The sequence below is a fragment of the Amphibalanus amphitrite genome, unplaced genomic scaffold (assembly GCF_019059575.1).
Source record: "Amphibalanus amphitrite isolate SeventyFive unplaced genomic scaffold, NRLGWU_Aamphi_draft 000725F_arrow, whole genome shotgun sequence".
Lineage (NCBI taxonomy): Eukaryota > Metazoa > Arthropoda > Thecostraca > Balanomorpha > Balanidae > Amphibalanus > Amphibalanus amphitrite.
This window is the reverse complement of record NW_024882219.1, coordinates 82,582-99,995: the sequence shown is the minus strand read 5'-3', so window position 1 is coordinate 99,995 and position 17,414 is coordinate 82,582. Positions and strand designations below refer to the sequence as shown.

General features: G+C 49.1%; 1 protein-coding gene across 4 annotated transcripts in view; it reads right to left on the bottom strand.

Moving 5' to 3' along the window:
- The window catches only part of LOC122365243 (MAP kinase-activating death domain protein-like), a 67,417-nt gene extending 52,002 nt beyond the window's left edge, over positions 1 to 15,415 (bottom strand). For all 4 annotated transcript variants that reach the window (XM_043336262.1, XM_043336261.1, XM_043336264.1 and 1 more), the window contains exons 1-3: positions 15,319 to 15,415; positions 10,151 to 10,511; positions 6,414 to 6,558 (exon numbers count right to left, since the gene is read on the bottom strand). In XM_043336262.1, coding sequence (XP_043192197.1) covers positions 6,414 to 6,558; positions 10,151 to 10,412 — 407 coding nt within the window. In that variant the 5' untranslated portion in view covers positions 10,413 to 10,511; positions 15,319 to 15,415. The remainder of the gene's footprint in view (positions 1 to 6,413; positions 6,559 to 10,150; positions 10,512 to 15,318) is intronic.
- Positions 15,416 to 17,414: the final 1,999 nt, after the last annotated feature.

Below are 17,414 nucleotides of genomic sequence, written 5' to 3'. Positions count from 1 at the left end.
TCAAGGGTTCGTCTGATCGCCAAAATAAGGGTCGCAATCGATTCCTCGGGTCAATATCTAGCCGCAGCCTCGGGTTCCAGATGTGTGCAACTTACCCCTTACCCCTTAATCGGCCCTTAAAGGAAGGGGCGCGTCAAAAGTGCCTCAAGGGTTCGTCTGATCGCCAAAATAAGGGTCGCAATCGATTCCTCGGGTCAATATCTAGCCGCAGCCTCGGGTTCCAGATGTGTGCAACTTACCCCTTACCCCTTAATCGGCCCTTAAAGGAAGGGGCGCGTCAAAAGTGCCTCAAGGGTTCGTCTGATCGCCAAAATAAGGGTCGCAATCGATTCCTCGGGTCAATATCTAGCCGCAGTCTCGGGTTCCAGAAGTGTGCAACTTACCCCTTACCCCTTAATCGGCCCTTAAAGGAAGGGGCGCGTCAAAAGTGCCTCAAGGGTTCGTCTGATCGCGAAAATAAGGGTCGCAATCGATTCCTCGGGTCAATATCTAGCCGCAGCCTCGGGTTCCAGATGTGTGCAACTTACCCCTTACCCCTTAATCGGCACTTAAAGGAAGGGGCGCGTCAAAAGTGCCTCAAGGGTTCGTCTGATCGCCAAAATAAGGGTCGCAATCGATTCCTCGGGTCAATATCTAGCCGCAGCTTCGGGTTCCAGATGTGTGCAACTTACCCCTTACCCCTTAATCGGCCCTTATAGGAAGGGGCGCGTCAAAAGTGCCTCAAGGGTTCGTCTGATCGCCAAAATAAGGGTCGCAATCGATTCCTCGGGTCAATATCTAGCCGCAGCCTCGGGTTCCAGATGTGTGAAACTTACCCCTTACCCCTTAATCGGCCCTTAAAGGAAGGGGCGCGTCAAAAATGCCTCAAGGGTTCGTCTGATCGCCAAAATAAGGGTCGCAATCGATTCCTCGGGTCAATATCTAGCCGCAGCCTCGGGTTCCAGATGTGTGCAACTTACCCCTTACCCCTTAATCGGCCCTTAAAGGAAGGGGCGCGTCAAAAGTGCCTCAAGGGTTCGTCTGATCGCCAAAATAAGGGTCGCAATCGATTCCTCGGGTCAATATCTAGCCGCAGCCTCGGGTTCCAGATGTGTGCAACTTACCCCTTACCCCTTAATCGGCCCTTAAAGGAAGGGGCGCGTCAAAAGTGCCTCAAGGGTTCGTCTGATCGCCAAAATAAGGGTCGCAATCGATTCCTCGGGTCAATATCTAGCCGCAGCCTCGGGTTCCAGATGTGTGCAACTTACCCCTTACCCCTTAATCGGCCCTTAAATGAAGGGGCGCGTCAAAAGTGCCTCAAGGGTTCGTCTGATCGCCAAAATAAGGGTCGCAATCGATTCCTCGGGTCAATATCTAGCCGCAGCCTCGGGTTCAAGATGTGTGCAACTTACCCCTTACCCCTTAATCGGCCCTTAAAGGAAGGGGCGCGTCAAAAGTGCCTCAAGGATTCGTCTGATCGCCAAAATAAGGGTCGCAATCGATTCCCCGGGTCAATATCTAGCCGCAGCTTCGGGTTCCAGATGTGTGCAACTTACCCCTTACCCCTTAATCGGCCCTTAAAGGAAGGGGTGCGTCAAAAGTACCTCAAGGGTTCGTCTGATCGCCAAAATAAGGGTCGCAATCGATTCCCCGGGTCAATATCTAGCCGCAGCCTCGGGTTCCAGATGTGTGCAACTTACCCCTTACCCCTTAATCGGCCCTTAAAGGAAGGGGCGCGTCAACGGTGCCTCAAGGGTTCGTCTGATCGCCAAAATAAGGGTCGCAATCGATTCCTCGGGTCAATATCTAGCCGCAGCCTCGGGTTCCAGATGTGTGCAACTTACCCCTTACCCCTTAATCGGCCCTTAAAGGAAGGGGCGCGTCAAAAGTGCCTCAAGGGTTCGTCTAATCGCCAAAATAAGGGTCGCAATCGATTCCTCGGGTCAATATCTAGCCGATCAGACGATCAGACGAACTCTTGAGGCACTTTTGACGCGCCCCTTCCTTTAAGGGCCGATTAAGGGGTAAGGGGTAAGTTGCACACATCTGGAACCCGAGGCTGCGGCTAGATATTGACCCGAGGAATCGATTGCGACCCCTATTTTGGCGATCAGACGAACCCTTGAGGCACTTTTGACGCGCCCCTTCCTTTAAGGGCCGATTAAGGGGTAAGGGGTATGTTGCACACATCTGGAACCCAAGGCTGCGGCTAGATATTGACCCGAGGAATCGATTGCGACCCTTATTTTGGCGATCAGACGAACCCTTGAGGCACTTTTGACGCGCCCCTTCCTTTAAGGGCCGATTAAGGGGTAAGGGGTAAGTTGCACACATCTGGAACCCGAGGCTGCGGCTAGATATTGACCCGAGGAATCGATTGCGACCCTTATTTTGGCGATCAGACGAACCCTTGAGGCACTTTTGACGCGCCCCTTCCTTTAAGGGCCGATTAAGGGGTAAGGGGTAAGTTGCACACATCTGGAACCCGAGGCTGCGGCTAGATATTGACCCGAGGAATCGATTGCGACCCTTATTTTGGCGATCAGACGAACCCTTGAGGCACTTTTGACGCGCCCCTTCCTTTAAGGGCCGATTAAGGGGTAAGGGGTAAGTTGCACACATCTGGAACCCGAGGCTGCGGCTAGATATTGACCCGAGGAATCGATTGCGACCCTTATTTTGGCGATCAGACGAACCCTTGAGGCACTTTTGACGCGCCCCTTCCTTTAAGGGCCGATTAAGGGGTAAGGGGTAAGTTGGACACATCTGGAACCCGAGGCTGCGGCTAGATATTGACCCGAGGAATCGATTGCGACCCTTATTTTGGCGATCAGACGAACCCTTGAGGCACTTTTGACGCGCCCCTTCCTTTAAGGGCCGATTAAGGGGTAAGGGGTAAGTTGCACACATCTGGAACCCGAGGCTGCGGCTAGATATTGACCCGAGGAATCGATTGCGACCCTTATTTTGGCGATCAGACGAACCCTTGAGGCACTTTTGACGCGCCCCTTCCTTTAAGGGCCGATTAAGGGGTAAGGGGTAAGTTGCACACATCTGGAACCCGAGGCTGCGGCTAGATATTGACCCGAGGAATCGATTGCGACCCCTATTTTGGCGATCAGACGAACCCTTGAGGCACTTTTGACGCGCCCCTTCCTTTAAGGGCCGATTAAGGGGTAAGGGGTAAGTTGCACACATCTGGAACCCAAGGCTGCGGCTAGATATTGACCCGAGGAATCGATTGCGACCCTTATTTTGGCGATCAGACGAACCCTTGAGGCACTTTTGACGCGCCCCTTCCTTTAAGGGCCGATTAAGGGGTAAGGGGTAAGTTGCACACATCTGGAACCCGAGGCTGCGGCTAGATATTGACCCGAGGAATCGATTGCGACCTTTATTTTGGCGATCAGATGAACCCTTGAGGCACTTTTGACGCGCCCCTTCCTTTAAGGGCCGATTAAGGGGTAAGGGGTAAGTTGCACACATCTGGAACCCGAGGCTGCGGCTAGATATTGACCCGAGGAATCGATTGCGACCCTTATTTTGGCGATCAGACGAACCCTTGAGGCACTTTTGACGCGCCCCTTCCTTTAAGGGCCGATTAAGGGGTAAGGGGTAAGTTGCACACATCTGGAACCCGAGGCTGCGGCTAGATATTGACCCGAGGAATCGATTGCGACCCTTATTTTGGCGATCAGACGAACCCTTGAGGCTTTTTTGACGCGCCCCTTCCTTTAAGGGCCGATTAAGGGGTAAGGGGTAAGTTGGACACATCTGGAACCCAAGGCTGCGGCTAGATATTGACCCGAGGAATCGATTGCGACCCTTATTTTGGCGATCAGACGAACCCTTGAGGCACTTTTGACGCGCCCCTTCCTTTAAGGGCCGATTAAGGGGTAAGGGGTAAGTTGCACACATCTGGAACCCGAGGCTGCGGCTAGATATTGACCCGAGGAATCGATTGCGACCCTTATTTTGGCGATCAGACGAACCCTTGAGGCACTTTTGACGCGCCCCTTCCTTTAAGGGCCAATTAAGGGGTAAGGGGTAAGTTGCACACATCTGGAACCGGAGGCTGCGGCTAGATATTGACCCGAGGAATCGATTGCGACCCTTATTTTGGCGATCAGACGAACCCTTGAGGCACTTTTGACGCGCCCCTTCCTTTAAGGGCCGATTAAGGGGTAAGGGGTAAGAGCTAGGGCCAAATAAAGGTCATATTCTTGCTCCCCGTCCCCCAATTGACTTTATATGAGTTTTTTAAGCGATTCTGAATCCGACGCTGTATTCGTTGCTGTTGCTGACGCTAACTTCACGGACATGCCCGCCGCGGCACTTTTGCACAATGTACACCCGTCCCGTGACCTCATATTGATCCCCGCAGCAGCTGTTGAGCGCCGCCACCTCTCGCCGGGCGGGGTACGCGCGCGTGCATCTGTCCCGTCGCATGGATTCCGCGAGTCGGGATCAGCACGATTAAAGGGACCCTCCCACCTTAACATTAGATTTGAGTTGAGATAGCCAAAATGGGGTCCCTGGCTCACAATTACCGGTTTCGGCACGCACAACATCGAGAAATGCCTTAAAGGGACCCTCCCACCTTAACATTAGATTTGAGTTGAGATAGCCAAAATGGGGTCCCTGGCTCACAATTACCGGTTTCGGCACTCACAACATCGAGAAATGCCTTAACTCGGAAATATTGAATTTCAAAATTGCAGCATTTTGATTCAGAGGGGCTAATGCATAGGAATACCCCTCTGAATGTGTGACGTCATCGTAGATATCTAACTATTTTTAAATGTTTGACTAAAACGTTTTGTAGCACGCGGTGGTATATGCTGCTTTGCGCGCAACAAATGCCGCACTCTCAAATAAAGTCGCTAGGAACAGCGGAGATCCCAAAAAGTAAACAAAAGTAAAAGTCTAATATCTTGAAAACCGGTGAATATTTTTCGATGAAATTTGGTAGATATTCGTTTTTGCTCTTTCTGAACCGAGCGACATCACTTTCATGCCAATTCATTAACTTTTTTGAAGGTGGGAGGGTCCCTTTAAATCGGAAATATTGAATTTCAAAATTGCAGCATTTTGATTCAGAGGGGCTAATGCATAGGAATACCCCTCTGAATGTGTGACGTCAGCGCAGATATCTAACGATTTTTAAATGTTTGACTAAAACGTTTTGTAGCACGCGGTGGTATATGCTGCTTTGCGCGCAACAAATACCGCACTTTCAAATAAAGTCGCTAGGAACAGCGGAGATCCCAAAAAGTAAACAAAAGTAAAAGTCTAATATCTTGAAAACCGGTGAATATTTTTCGATGAAATTTGGCAGATATTCGTTTTTGCTCTTTCTGAACCGAGCGACATCACTTTCATGCCAATTCATTAACTTTTTTGAAGGTGGGAGGGTCCCTTTAATGTACGGGGCGCTGACGGAGATGTTGTTCGGTCGCCGGCCGTCGGCTGCTAGATTGATGAGGTATCTAACGACAGGGCACTGTGTACCACTGTCCCCCATGGTCCATTCGCGATTCATTGGATTGGCGATAGACTAACGATACGGTGAGCTGAGGGCGACAGACGTTACATCGATGACCTGGCGTCGCACTAGCGGGCAGCAGGTGAGCGTACGTGTGCTGAAGGAGGTATACAAATGTAGGTAGTCAGGCGTAACGATGACAGCAGTGTGCGCAAAGCGCATATCGTTATGTTATAGCGACCGGTTGTGGAATCATACTGTAAAGTGGCTGATAGGGCCAGCTTATGGACCGTAAGGATTAAAGGGACACTCCCACCTTAACATTAGTTTTGAGTTGAGATAGCCAAATTGGTGGCCATGGCCTGCAAATACCGGTTTGGGCACTCACAACATCGAAAAATGCTTTAATTCGAAGATATGGAATTTCAAACTTGCAGTTTTCGGATTCTAAGGGGCTAATGCATTGGAATGCCCCCTTAGAATTTGTGACGTCAGCGGAGATCTAACGATTTTTTAATCTTAGACTAAAACCATCTTTAACACGTGGTGGTATACGCTGCTTTGCGCGCAACGTCTGCCGCACTTTAAGGCTGCCAAATTATTGCTTCCAAATAAAGTCGCTAGTAACAGGGGAGGTCCCAAAAAGTAAACAAAAGTAAAAGCCTAATATCTTGAAAACCAGTGAATATTTTTCGGTGAAATTTGGTAGATATTCGTTTTCGCTCTTTCTGAACCAAGGGACATCACTTTCATGCCAATTCATTAACTTTTTTGAAGGTGGGAGGGTCCCTTTAAGTAAACGTCTTTGTCATAGACCAACTTGAAAATTGGAGCCTCGTCCCTCATGTTTTTCAGTTTTTGCACATGCTTGCATACAGCCACCTGCATCTGCAAAAGTAGGGCATGCCTATAAAAACGACAGCAAACACACCACCCCACTTTGTCTCACCTGGAGAAGGCGGAGTCGGTGCTGCGATTGAGGCTCTGTCTCCACGAGCTGCGTTTGGTGCTGGAGCCCCTCTCGGCCCGTCTCGCCGAGCCATGTCGCTCCACGGGCCGGTAGAAGTTGATACAGACGCCGTAGCGCGTTTTCCCTGGCGGCCCCGGAGGTCGGTCAGCGCCAGCCATCGATCTCAGTACAGCGTGTTTGCGGTGGGCGCAATTGGCGGCGGCCGTGCTGGCCGCCACGGGGCGCTCATGTCGTGACGTTGGGAAAGGTTAGAGTCGCCGCGCGCGGCGCGTATAGCCCCTCCGCTATACGGTTCGCTCGCGTGGCGCGCAGCCGCTCGGGTCAAGTGTGGCGTGTAATTTGGTCAAGTGGCACCGCGCCGCTGGTCGGCTGAATGGATTGGCTGGTTGTGGTCCGCGCACCAGCATCTATCATGATAGCCGGCACGACGGCCGACCACGTTCGACGCGGATGTCATTTGATTTCTGCGAAGGAGCCGCGACAGAAAACTAGATAAAGGAGATAAATTGGGGTTCTGAGAGGATGCGTGAAAGAGGTCATGCGGAGAATTGTAGCACGAATTTCTCCAGCTTTTACATTTACTTCCAGACGTTCCTCATTACGCACAATTAGCCCACGTGGCACGCACCAACGGATATCCGGCCTTGAGGCATTTTCAGCGAAGAAATAACGACGGTGCCATCAATTTGGGGAAACTATTCAGACATTCATCGCACACATGTACTTTAAGTTGTACAACATTTGGCCCATCTCGTTTAAAGAAATATTATGGTCCTGGATTGTTTTCATAGCGACAAAATAGCAGGCGTTGTAAAAGCGACTTGAATTCTTAAAAAACAAATCGTTTTTAAGGTTTACGATCTTTAAGGCCAAAAGGTCGAAACGGTTCACCTGAGGTCGAATCTGTTGACATAACTTGGCATGTATGATGAACCTATGTTACCCTTACGTCCTATACATACCCATCTACTACGAAAAAGGTTTATAAAACATCAAATTCTTTTTTATCATTTTCTAGGTTTTTGCTCACGATGTGCGGCGACATACTTAGTGTTGAATAGCATTGTCGGTCTCAGTCAATATCGCAAAAGTTGACCCTTGATGACCTCTTTTGACTTCGTTTCTGCCCTGGCAATAAAAAATAACCAAAATATCTTCTATAGGCATTCAAACTTGTGAATGCCATTTTTATCATTGACGCATCGACGAATGCATCGATGAGCGGACCTTCCCTCGTTAGGTGGTGTCCAAAACTGGACGGTTTTTGACCCTCCGCAGACAATGAATGTTAGTTAGATGCAATGCTAAATAAATGCGCTTCCGAAATGAAATATGCATGCTTGCAGTTCTAATAAAGTAGCGATTTTATCGTAATGCTGTCCATTCCCACGACTTAAACGGCATGCATTAGTGATTCATTTATGTGGCTTTCCCCGTTCCATTCATGGGGCTGTGAGTCACAGTACCCGCCCATAACCTAGCCTAATCCCACAACGACCACATACAGTTTGAAATAGCCAACCACGGCACGTCTTTTATCAATGTGGTTGACCCGATCAATGAACCTATTCACTCGCAGGAAACGACGCTGAAAATCCCCGCCAGCGATTGGGCTCACAATATTTAGCGGGTCTAACATTCACCGACCCATTTCATTCACGGGGCACTGATCCCTGTCAGTCGAAAATTCGCGCCACTCTGAGGTTAGCGTGGTGTGAGAATTGACTGTTCCGATCACAAAAACGTCCCGTACAGGTGGCTCTCCCGTGTTGGAGGCGACAGCCGACATCTGTCCGCGCGACACCGCTGCGCCGGCGTGTTTGCGGTTCTCGCCTGTCTGTCACATAACAAGTGACGTCAGAGAACTTGACGGATGTCAGATTTGTAAGGCAATACACATCAGGGCGCGACGTTACGGTTGTGAAAGGAACGTGTTCAGAGACGAGGTGTCGACATGTATACAGCCAAAGGTCACGAGCAGGAAACTGTTCGCGAACACGGGGGGGGGGGGGCGAAAAACACCCCCTCTTGCCGTTTCGCCCCTAACTGAGCTAGAGCCTTCTGGAAAATCGATCGCGTGCTCCGTTACGAGATACAGCGGCTGGATACCGATTTTTAGGTCCCGGGTCAACTATTGACCTCTGAGGTCATGCTAAGTACTTCAAGGTAGAGTTTTGGTTTTCGGTAAATAATTTCATTAAAAATGGTTGCATGAGCCAGTTTGGCATCATCATGTTCGTCATGGTCAGGCGCGTCGAATGATATAGTTACTTTTTTTGCTTGGGTGATGCCAACTTTGGATGTTGACCTCAGGTCAAGGTGATATCAAGGCCACTCCGGTCACAAATTTAGTCTGACGAGGTCATGCTGCATATCATTTGGCTTGGCTGGTCTAAGTATCGGAAGTTATTGGTGAACACCACCGATTGCACCAGGGAGCTTTAATGACGTTTGTTTTATATGTCATCATGCACGGTCCAAAATGCAGAATAAAACGTCAAACCTTACAAGGAATGTAAAATATCAAGATGCCATGTGTTTGAGATGGGATAAGCACATTGTTTTCACATCAGAAAAATATTACAACCGTGTATGTGACTGTTCCAGAACTTTAATGCAAAGGATATCAGAATGATGTGTTGTTCATAAACGTTCATGAACTGTTCGTGAACAGACAATTGTTGGTGAACAGATGACCTTGAGTGGAGGAATTCGTTAACTAGTAAATAAACCAACAAAAAATGTTCACGAAGTGTTTATGAGCAAATATGCAAGCAAAATGCAAATCCATCATACGCCAATATCACCATACACCTATATCATGATACTCGTTACGGAGCGAGCGAAGCGAGCGGAGTCTCATACTGAATTAAGGGAAAATCCTGAGTATGAGCGGCCGAAGCGAGCGGCCGAGCGAGCGAAGCGAGCGGAGTCTCATACTGAATTAAGGGAAAATCCTGAGTATGAGCGGCCGGCCGGCCGGCCGGCCGGCCGGCCGGCCGTGGGGACGCTCTTCAAAAGTTAATATCTTAGGAACGGGACACCCGATTGACAAGCGGTCTTCTTTACTGAATGTCACTTGGACGTAAAAGTTCTGTGGTGTGATGGCCACCATGCGTTCTTGCCAACCACCGCACGTGGCGCGTGGTAAAGTTGGACATTTTTTAAGAACCCCCAAAATTGCAACCTCAATAACGGCACAACGGTTGGGCCGATTGAATTGAAACTCGGTACACAGTTAGGTCTCCATCAGATAATTCATCTGCATGTGTTAAGGTTGGGGTGCTACAGCACGTGCGCACGTGCAGGGGGCGCTCCCAGATCTCGAGAACGGCTGGGCCGATTACGCTCAAATTTGGTACACGGTTGGGGACCAGTTAGTAGGGTGCCGTGCAAAAGTCAGTTTGGACCCCGCTTGCACGTGCGCACGTGCAGTGTGCCGCTTCCAGATCTCGAGAACGGCTAGGCCGATTGCGCTGAAATTTGGCACATCGCTAAAGACCGTTTAGTAGGGTGCAGTGCACAAGTTAGTTGGAGGTACCCCCTCGCAATTTCGCACGTGCAAGGCCCATCCTCTCGCTCGCTCCGTTGGTCGCCCAAAAGGCGTTTTACTGGTACGGTCGTACCTGCTCTTATAACTAGATTATCACCCACCAATCCCAATCGGCCCACCCTGCACTGCAGACCACACCCCTCCGTGTCCCCGATCAACTCACCTGAGTCCTTATCGGTGAGCGAGAACACAAAGCTGGCCGCCTCCCGCAGCACCGTTTTCTTGGGGCCGACCGAGACACACCCCTCGGGCTGGCAGAAACACACCACATCGGCCGGCAGCGGAAAATCAGCGTGCTCGTCCGGCGGATAGCGTCGCAGCAGCTCGGGCGTTTGCACCACTGACGTTTTGGAGGGCGAGCGGGCACCAACAATCACCAGGTAGTCGGCCAGACGAGGACAGATGGGTTTTCTGTCGGTGGCCATGGCGGTAGCGCAGTGGCTGGGTGCACCGGCAGACTGTCGCAGCGGCGCGCCGCTGCCGTTCACGGGCTTATCGCGGCTCAGATAGCAGCGAGCTCACGGCTGAAATGTACCACATGGGATCAGAATGGGGCTGGGCAAGGCCAGGGGAGGGGAGAGGATCTGGGTCGCACGCGTTAGACCAGTCCGAGTGAGAATACTGATGTGGTCGGGGTCGCACGCAATTGGGAGCTGTCACCAGGTCAAGGTTACAGGTAGGTATATAATGGCTCGCCGTTGTCCAATAGTTGTTTATCGTCATCGTGGGCATGGCGAGGTCCCGGCAACAAGGAATCGCACAATAGTCGATAAATATGCAGCGATCTACGGTGACATTTGTGGCGCTGATTTGGTGGGCAAGTCGATGATCGCCCGGCCAACAATGGCTTCTTTCGGATGCGACTGCGGCTATAGCTAACTTTGTTTTTGTTTCGGTTTTTGATCGGGTGATTATGTAAGGTGTGGTAAAAGGCACACTTTCATGGCCTGGCCCAGCTGACCATTTTCATTAAAGTGACCATCCCACCTTAACATTAGTTTTGAGTTGAGATAGCCAAATTGGTGGCTATGGCCTGAAAATACCGGTTTGGGCACTCACAACATCGAAAAATGTCTTAATTCGGAGACATGAAATTTCAAACTTGCAGTTTTCGGATTCTAAGGGGCTAATGCATTGGTATGCCCCCTTAGAATTTGTGACGTCAGCGGAGGTCTAACGATTTTTAAATCTTTTACTAAAACGTTTGGTAGCACGCGGTGGTATATGCTGCTTTGCGCGCAACAAATGCCGCACTTTCAAATAAAGTCGCTAGGAACAGCGGAGATCCCAAAAAGTAAACAAAAGTAAAAGTCTAATATCTTGAAAACCGGTGAATATTTTTCGATGAAATTTGGTAGATATTCGTCTTCGCTCTTTCTGAACCGAGCGACATCATTTTCATGCAAATTCATTAACTTTTTTGAAGGTGGGAGGGTCCCTTTAACTCCAAAAAGATGTTGATAACGTGTAATGGTGCTACCTTGGAAACCTTAGGCACATAAGCGTAACTTTATATCTCTTTGTGGGTGCTCAAGCACCCCCAATCCTGAGCTCAGCACCCCCTGCCTTCTTAAAGCACCCCCAGCCGGCAGCCTCCTCAAAACATTCCCAGCTGACTCAAGGCCCTCAATAATCAGAATGTCCATCTCCTAGTACTGTAATGAGCCCAGTGAATCATGCAAATACTATGCTTACTCAATTCAGTGACTAAGAGAATATACATTGAATAAATCACCACAAATTAAGATGCATGACATTTGTGTTAACATTACATCTGATATTATCAGGGGCCCGGGAACCATTTTCAAGTTGGGGGGGGGGGGGGCGAGCCTAAAATACCTGACATGATGCATATGAAACAGTGGCATAGCTAGGAGTCTAAGGGGACACGTACCCCCTCCCCCCCATCGAGTTCAAAGGGACCCTCGGGTCCGAGAGGCCCTACGGCGCCATTTGACCGCTGAGGGTTAACGATGGCCATATTTCTACTCAGAAGGGCCCCGTGGGGCTCGTTAGAGCACCTCATGGGCCCTAAATAGCCACACTAAGGTCTCCATAAGGGCCCCACGCCGACTTCTGAGGGCCTCTTGCGGCTTTTAAGGACACCTCGGTGGTCTTCAAAGGCCTGTTAAGCCTGAAACAGACTCTTTCCGCAGTCAGGAAATCGCATGCGAGAGCCTATTCAAATACATGGAAGCACGCTCGCATCAATCGCACGCACCTCCCGCGAGCGATTGATGCGAGAGGAATTACAATGTATTTGAATAGGCTCTCGCATGCGATTTCCTGAACGCGGAAAGAGTCTGCTTCAGCCTTTACTGGCCTCTGAGAGGTCTTACCGGCCTTTGAGGGGACAGTTCTAGGGGCATTTCCTACCTGTGATGGTCCCACACTTATTTTTCTAAGGGCCCCATAACGGCAACTATGGGGCCCTCGTCGGTGCCTATGAGGGCCCACACCGGTGTCTCTGAGGGTTTCACACCACCAACTCCGAGTGCCTACACCAGTGCCTATTAAAACCCTATATCGGCGGCTCTGAGGACCCACCCAACACCTGTGCATCTAAAGGCCACCCACTGATGACTTGAGGGCCCCACAACGGTGACCCTGAGGGCCCCACCGGCGTCTGACAGTATAGCCGGTCTATTAGGACCCCGCAGGACTTCTTCTGCCGGCCTAAGCCCTAAGGACCCCTTGCCGGTCACTGAGACCCCCTGCCGGCTTGTAGAGAGTTCGCGTCAGCAGCTCTAGGTAAAGGCCCCACACCCGTCTGTAACGGCTCTACACCAGCGTCTATGAGGGCCCGGAGCAACGCCTGTAAGGACCCTCATCGGCGCCTCTGAGAGAATTACACTAGCACCTCTGATCGTCCACACCGGCACCTGCATGGCGTCCCCACACCGGTGCCTCCCTTACCGGTGGCTCTGAGGGCCTTACGCCGGTGATTCTGAGGGTGCCACTGATAACTCGACACCTTTTTTTTAAACCTCACATTTGTTCTCCGGTGAATTTCAGACAAGTTGGTTAGAGACCTTCAAAAAAGGTACAATCACTCGATTTTTCTCAAGTTTGTCTGTCTTGGCAGATAAAGCAATACCAGAACAGGCCTACGAACACACATATTTGATCAGGATCGGACGATTGGACACTTTTAAAAGGAGATCTTTCGTGCCTCCCGGAAATTCACGGGAGAGCAGATGTGGGGTTTAAAAAAGGTGTCGAACTGAAGGCACCACACAAGCCCTTAGTGTAGCTGAGCTTTAATCCCATACCGGCCCTCCGAGGGCGCCACGTCAGTGCACTCATTGCCCCACATCCATCCCTCACACCCGGAGCGGGTAAACTGTGTTATACCTATAGCAACGATTTTACCACCGTTGTACGTTATGTATTTCTCAAAGTTGACTCAAAATGGTCCAGTACAAAATCTGGCCTGCCAAACTTATGGCCAAGGTCAGGCCCAAACACGTTTTGGGCAATCAGTCTCAGTCCATGACTCCATTCTTCGGCAACTATACGGTGCAAGGCCGATACTGTAGAAACTTGCAATTTGCACCCTTGACCTGACCTTGACATTGACCTCAAACTTTAAATTAAGTACATGTTTTTAGTTATTCGTGATGAGATCTTTCGATTGGCGTTTGAATTTTCCAAATCGGACCATTAGTTCGGGAGATAACAGGGGGGGGGGGGGTAAAATTTATCCCCCCAGCCCCGCGCGTTCGGCTGGAGACCCCATGGGCCCCGCGCGGGTTAATGCATTGGGTGAGCCAAAATTGTTTTACAGTGGCGCTATTAAAACAAGCTCTCGAACCGATTAAACATCATTTCTTGCATGATGCCTGATGGCTACAGTAAAAAAGAACAGCAAAAAAAAAACTACAAAAACTATGGCATGCCTTTCTGAAAGCTGTTGAGCACCCCCAATGATTTTTGGAAAACTACACTCATGCTTAGGCATGTTTTAAATCAAAAATATTTAATTTCCATAGGCGGCGGAACGGGGAGGGCACCGGGGCACCGTGCCCCCTTGATTTTGCCATTTTAACATTAGCCCTATGGGCGTTGCATGGAAAGAATGGGACCAAAAGTCGGCAGTGCCCCCCCCCCCTTAATTGAAGGTGTTCCGCCGCTACTGTTAATTTCGAGCCTCGAGGTGCAAAGTGCTTATAAGAAAATATTGAACATGTATGAAATGTCCCGGATAGGTGTAGCTAATGTACATACATAAATTAAATAGTTATATGTATGACCAGCTGTATTGAAACATAAATTAACAAACTTGATGCACAGTCTGTCCGTACCGCGTAAAGTAAAATACCGCGCAAAGTAACGGTGGATCCATCAAGCCTGACCGAGGAAGGGCCCGCTATATTTTGAAAGTCACCGAACCAATTGACCTGGGGAATGGACGAGGATGTCCATTTCTTCGGTGACTCAAATTTAGCAGTCCTTCCTCGGTCAGGCTTGATGGATCTACCGTTACTTTGCGCGGTACTTTTAAGACAGACTGTACCTACCTATGGCCACTTGTATTGACAACTGTTCGTTTGTTGACTTGGCTGATGATTTAACCACCTACAGATTGTGCAAAGCTTTCACTATACGATGTCGATTATCGGGGTAAACGGTCTTGTTTCCTGTTTGCCTCATATGAATGCCAGTCATCTCCCACTCGTCAACAAGTTCACCCGTTGTTGCACACGTCACAGCAGTGAAAAAAAGAATAAGAGATGCTCGTTTTGCATGCAAAGGTTCGGACATATTTACGAATACCCGTCATACGCTGTCGAAGGCCGGACAGAATGAACGCTTTGGTAGATTGGTCAGTTTGCTGTTTTGAGTGTAACATGCATGAGAACGTTATCTAAATATCATGAACGAGGAGACGTAAATAAGATAATAAGATAAGAGGCACTTAACTTAGCGAGATTCCCTGGGCTGCAATGTTTGAACCAATAACTTCAAAACTAGCTCCTATGCATTTTTGCATGCAGTTATTTAAACGTAAAAAGTGTGCAATTTGTATTTGACGCTCATCTCTCGATATAATCTGATAACTAAGCTGCCTAGCAAGTAAGCGCACTTATTGAACTTTATTCGCCAGTGATACGCCCTCGAAGTCACAGTCGGACATTTGTAAACCGTATGTTCATTGCTTACCAAAACAATTAAATGTCACACACATATGCAATGTTGCACCTAGCTCTTATCTATCCTCACCAATCTTCTCTGTTACACCCCACCACCTCTCACCCCTGGGACCTCCGGAGGAACCCTGTGCGCTGGACTCACCTGGAGCTGATCCCTCCGGCTCACGGCGGCACCCACCTGTGCGCCAGACTGGCCCGTCGAGATCGATGACTGGACGCGTCGCGCCGACCACCGTCGGTGTCGCACTCGACCGAGCCGAGACGGTCCGGTCCCGCCGCCGCCGCCGCCGCCGCCGCGTCGGCGCTGCGCTCGGGCGGACCGCCGAGAGGGCGGATCAATAGACCGGCCGACGGCAGAGACATCTAGGGGTGGTAGGGGAAGATTCAGTTCGCGTCGATTGGAGAGATGTCGCGCAGGAGGTGATGTAGGGCTGAGTGGTGTTGAGTTCGTTGTTCGGATGGCCAAAAGCTGGGGAGGGCTGGAATCAAGAGCGTTGCCAGGGTCGGTGAAATATTGGATGAATGCTTAGATACAATTGGAGTGTCTTAATGACACTTGTCAGAAAATGACGTCGGATCCATCCTTGTATCAGTTTGCCGCCCCACCCCCACCTGTTCTTAGATCCGCCCCTGCTCACCTGCCCCGCTGCAGCCGGAGCGCGCAGGCCCACCGGGCGCTGGGGGGAGGGGATCCGGGCAGCGGGGAGGGGCCGATCAGAACGGGTGTCTCTGCCGACACAGACAGCCGGAACAGTAGGAAGCAGGAAGCCATGAGCGGAGGTCTGGGCGAGGAGGTCTGCTTCTTTGGCGGCCACGAGGACCACCTCACACCAGATGACAGCATGAATGCCTGCTTCACCGCCTTCGACAAAGACCGGTAAGAACGAGATTGGGGGGCTTGTTCGACATCTTTAAGTTTTTACCGCAAGTATCTACATATGAATATCTGAAAAATTGTCATGAAAAAAGATCTCCTAAATTTTTGTCCTAATTTAGGAAATGTTTGTAATAATACTGAGAACGAACTATGCCTGCTTTGTCATAAATTATCAGAGAGTATCACCGATTAAAACACTGAAATAAATTCATAAAATAAAGATATTTGCTGTAAAAGAGATTAGGTGCAGATTTGGTCAAATTAGGTGCACTCACCGGATAGTCCGTCGTGAAAACGGCCATTATGTCATGCAATTAGGTGCGCAAATTGAGGTGCATTGCAATCTCCAGTTACGGCAGGCTATTCTTCAGAGTGTGTGTTCAGGTTTCGAGTTAGATTGGGTTCCAATTTCTCTGTTTTAACAAGATAATTACATTTAGCAATAATAAAATTAAATGTACTCACTGGATGTATTCACTTCATAGGAATAATGTGTAATTAGGCCTTTGCTTATAAATAACGCCTTATATAAAAAAGGGAAAACATAAGAATTGCTACTAATTAAACTTATTATTTATTGATTATCAATGGCGGTTTCCAAAAGGAGATATTGGACGCTAATAATAGCATTTAGCAAGATCTCCAATTAAAGTAAATTATCAATCAAAATTAGCCTAACCAAATATATCTTATTTGTGCAACCCATAGCCAACAATGTCTTGTTCTAGCAAGGCAGTCTCACAGTTCTTTTGGTTTAAGCCACGGAAACGACGCAATCGTATCAGTTAAGATATTGCGGGAGGGGAGAATAGCTTCACATGTCCCTTCTTACATAGATCGGCCGGTGCTAATGAATCAGGTTAGTTCTATGGCTATTGAATGCCTCTTTTGCCAAACGCATCGAAGTGTTACCTAATTCAAGCAAACGGAAAACATTTTGACAACCACGCACTCCCGGTATACCGGGTGGCCCCAAAAAAAAACGTTCCGAACTTTGGAGGCCTATATCTCAAATTCGAGCGCAAATAACGAGCCAAAATTTTAATCAAGGTTGCGTCACTTCTTTGCGCATTGGTATGCCAAATTATAACACTGTACCATCATTTTCAAGCCAGCAATCTTATGTTGAATTAAGTAAGACGTTTTTGCTTTTTGCCGTTGTTGAACGGAAGTAATGATTGGCTTAGACGTACCATGTTAGAAAAAATAGAAAAATAGAACGCGTGAATGATACCAGCACGTGTGCTGTTATTTTAAATATTTTTTCCCACTTATGTGCCAACTGCCAAATATTCAAATGCTAAGCCAAAATTGCGTTAATGGATGTCATTCGTTTCAACACAAGTCCTGTTTTGAAGAGAATGAGCGGCACGGTGCATGGGCTACTGCTGATCGCC